We start from the raw sequence: 2123 nt of genomic DNA, 5'->3' as shown, positions 1-2123 counted from the left end.
GCCGGTCTCAAAAAGGACAAAAAAAAAAACCTGTATTTATTGTGGCCAAGGGAGGGAGAAATGTAGAGGAACACATTTCTCTGGCAAAAACGTATCCAAAGGTAAGAAGACCCCCTTCCTTCCCTTTTTTTCTAGATATTACTACTAAAGATTTTTTGTGTTGTGTTTTCATGAATGTAGGCATAAATGGGATTCTAATATACTGGTACTGTTCCTTGGACTAGAGAAAATTATGAGCCAGACTTCAATCCTGTGAGAAGTGTTCCCCACTCCTGTAGCTGAGAGTAAGAACCTCGGTTCTAGTCATTTACCCTCTTGGGGCCTCAGTTCCCCCTCTTTAAAAATAAAAAGTTTGGATCAGGTGATTTTAAGGACCCTTTATGACTTCTTGTGACTACTTCTTAGGAGTAGAGGTTTTGGGAAAAGCAAGGTCCTGCTTTCTCTTGTTTATGTTCCCTGGAATTCTCTATTCAGTGGTTAAACATGGACAGTGAACCTACTGGTGCAGGAAGGAGAGTGCCCTGGGCCCTTCTTTGAGGGAGGCTCAGAGCAGAGCTGATTTACTTACAGCTCTTTTTTCCTCCCTCAGCTCTCCCTGCCACCCATGTTCCTGCCCCTCATCACGAAGGGAGTCCCAGAGACCAGGCGATGGCATCTGCGCTATTGACAGCAGATTCCCAGGTGAGCTATGGTCCCCTCTGCCCTTCTGAGTCCCTTCTGTCTGCCTCTCTTCCTGGAGCTTTTTTCGCAGTCTCCACACAGGCCACTTAATCTTGATGCCCCTGTCCACGGAGAAGACCCACCCCCTGTCCATGTAGTATCTTCTGCCACACACACACACCCCCACAGTCCACCAGCTCTGGTTGCATTTCTCTTCCCAGCATTCTGTAGCTTTACAGTCACCTCTGTTCCTGACTCTAGGTTTGGGCAGTGGGACTACCCCTGAGTTTGGGGGGAACTGAATGTGGGGATCTCCTATGATTTCAGGCAATGGTGAAGATTGAGGACATGGCCGTGTCGCTCATCCTGGAGGAATGGGGATGTCAGAACCTGGCTCGGAGGAATCTCAGTAGGGACAACAGGCAGGAGAATTATGGGAATGTGTTTTCACAGGGTAAGAATGATGCAGGATTGTTGTCTGATAAGATTGTTTTGTCTCTTTATTTGTTAGCTGTGGAGTCTGTGATGCATTCAGTTGAGTGTTGATAAGGATTTAGAAACTGCTGATCCCATTTCTTCTGATGAGATAGAGAGTGAAAATATTCATGTTCATTTAACTCCTAAAGCATGGTACGGCAACTCCCTGATTCCAGGTGGCTTTTTACTCTAGATAGTTTTCATTCTTTGAAATCAAAAATAAACTCTCCGCTCTGAGTCCTCATCTCTTCAACTACTCAGTTACCTAAGAGGATTCTGTTCCACTCCCCATGGGGGTAAATGCCCTTGTCGGGAATATCAACTTCGTAGCAGAGCTGGCCAGGTGAACTGATCATCAGTCTGATCCCAACCCACCATTCCTGGCACCACATTCCTGAGCCTGCCAAGGGGCTTTCTGTCTTCTTCCATCCTGTGTGAGTACTGCTTAGAGACTGCTTTGTGTAATTACACACACTTGCACCTGGACCTCCCTTATGATTAGGATTCCCAGTTTCCAAACCTGATTGTGATCTTCTGTGAGGAGCTCTGTGTCCTGGGTGTGTAGTAAGAACAAAGAAGTTCAAGAGGCATCAGCCAGATAAGACAGAGTGACCCAGTTGGCAAACATTCATGTTTATATCTGCTAAATCTTAACCCCTAGGAGACAGTGCCACAAAGAAACCCTCAAATTAGTACAGTAATGGGGAAGTCCACAGGGAAGCTGCCACCTGGGGAAGGCAAAGGGAGGGTGAAGGAAGGGTAAATGGGAAGAAAGGATATTACTGAAGAAACTTCAAGTTTTGCTTTGAACCATAGGTATAAGTGGGGTTCATAGTCCGTTTGTTCTTGCTCTTCATACTAGATAAAAATTAAGCCAAAGAACCAATCTCTGCTTATGAACTGGTGTTACCCATTTTGATAACATAAAAAAAAAAATATATTGGGAACAGTCTGGTAACTGCCAGATAGTTAAGGACCTTGTCTTG

General features: G+C 45.2%; 1 protein-coding gene across 1 annotated transcript in view; it reads left to right on the top strand.

The window, feature by feature from the left end:
• ZKSCAN1 (zinc finger with KRAB and SCAN domains 1) overlaps positions 1 to 2123 on the top strand; it is a 23343-nt gene that overhangs the window by 13417 nt on the left and 7803 nt on the right. The window contains exons 4-5 of the mRNA XM_008583449.1: positions 590 to 681; positions 988 to 1114. Of these exons, the coding sequence (XP_008581671.1) occupies positions 590 to 681; positions 988 to 1114 (219 nt within the window). The remainder of the gene's footprint in view (positions 1 to 589; positions 682 to 987; positions 1115 to 2123) is intronic.

The sequence above is a fragment of the Galeopterus variegatus genome, unplaced genomic scaffold (genome assembly GCF_000696425.1).
Source record: "Galeopterus variegatus unplaced genomic scaffold, G_variegatus-3.0.2 Scaffold2917, whole genome shotgun sequence".
Taxonomy (NCBI): Eukaryota; Metazoa; Chordata; class Mammalia; order Dermoptera; family Cynocephalidae; genus Galeopterus; species Galeopterus variegatus.
Note: the sequence above shows the minus strand (reverse complement) of the source record. Positions and strands in the feature narration are given on the sequence as shown.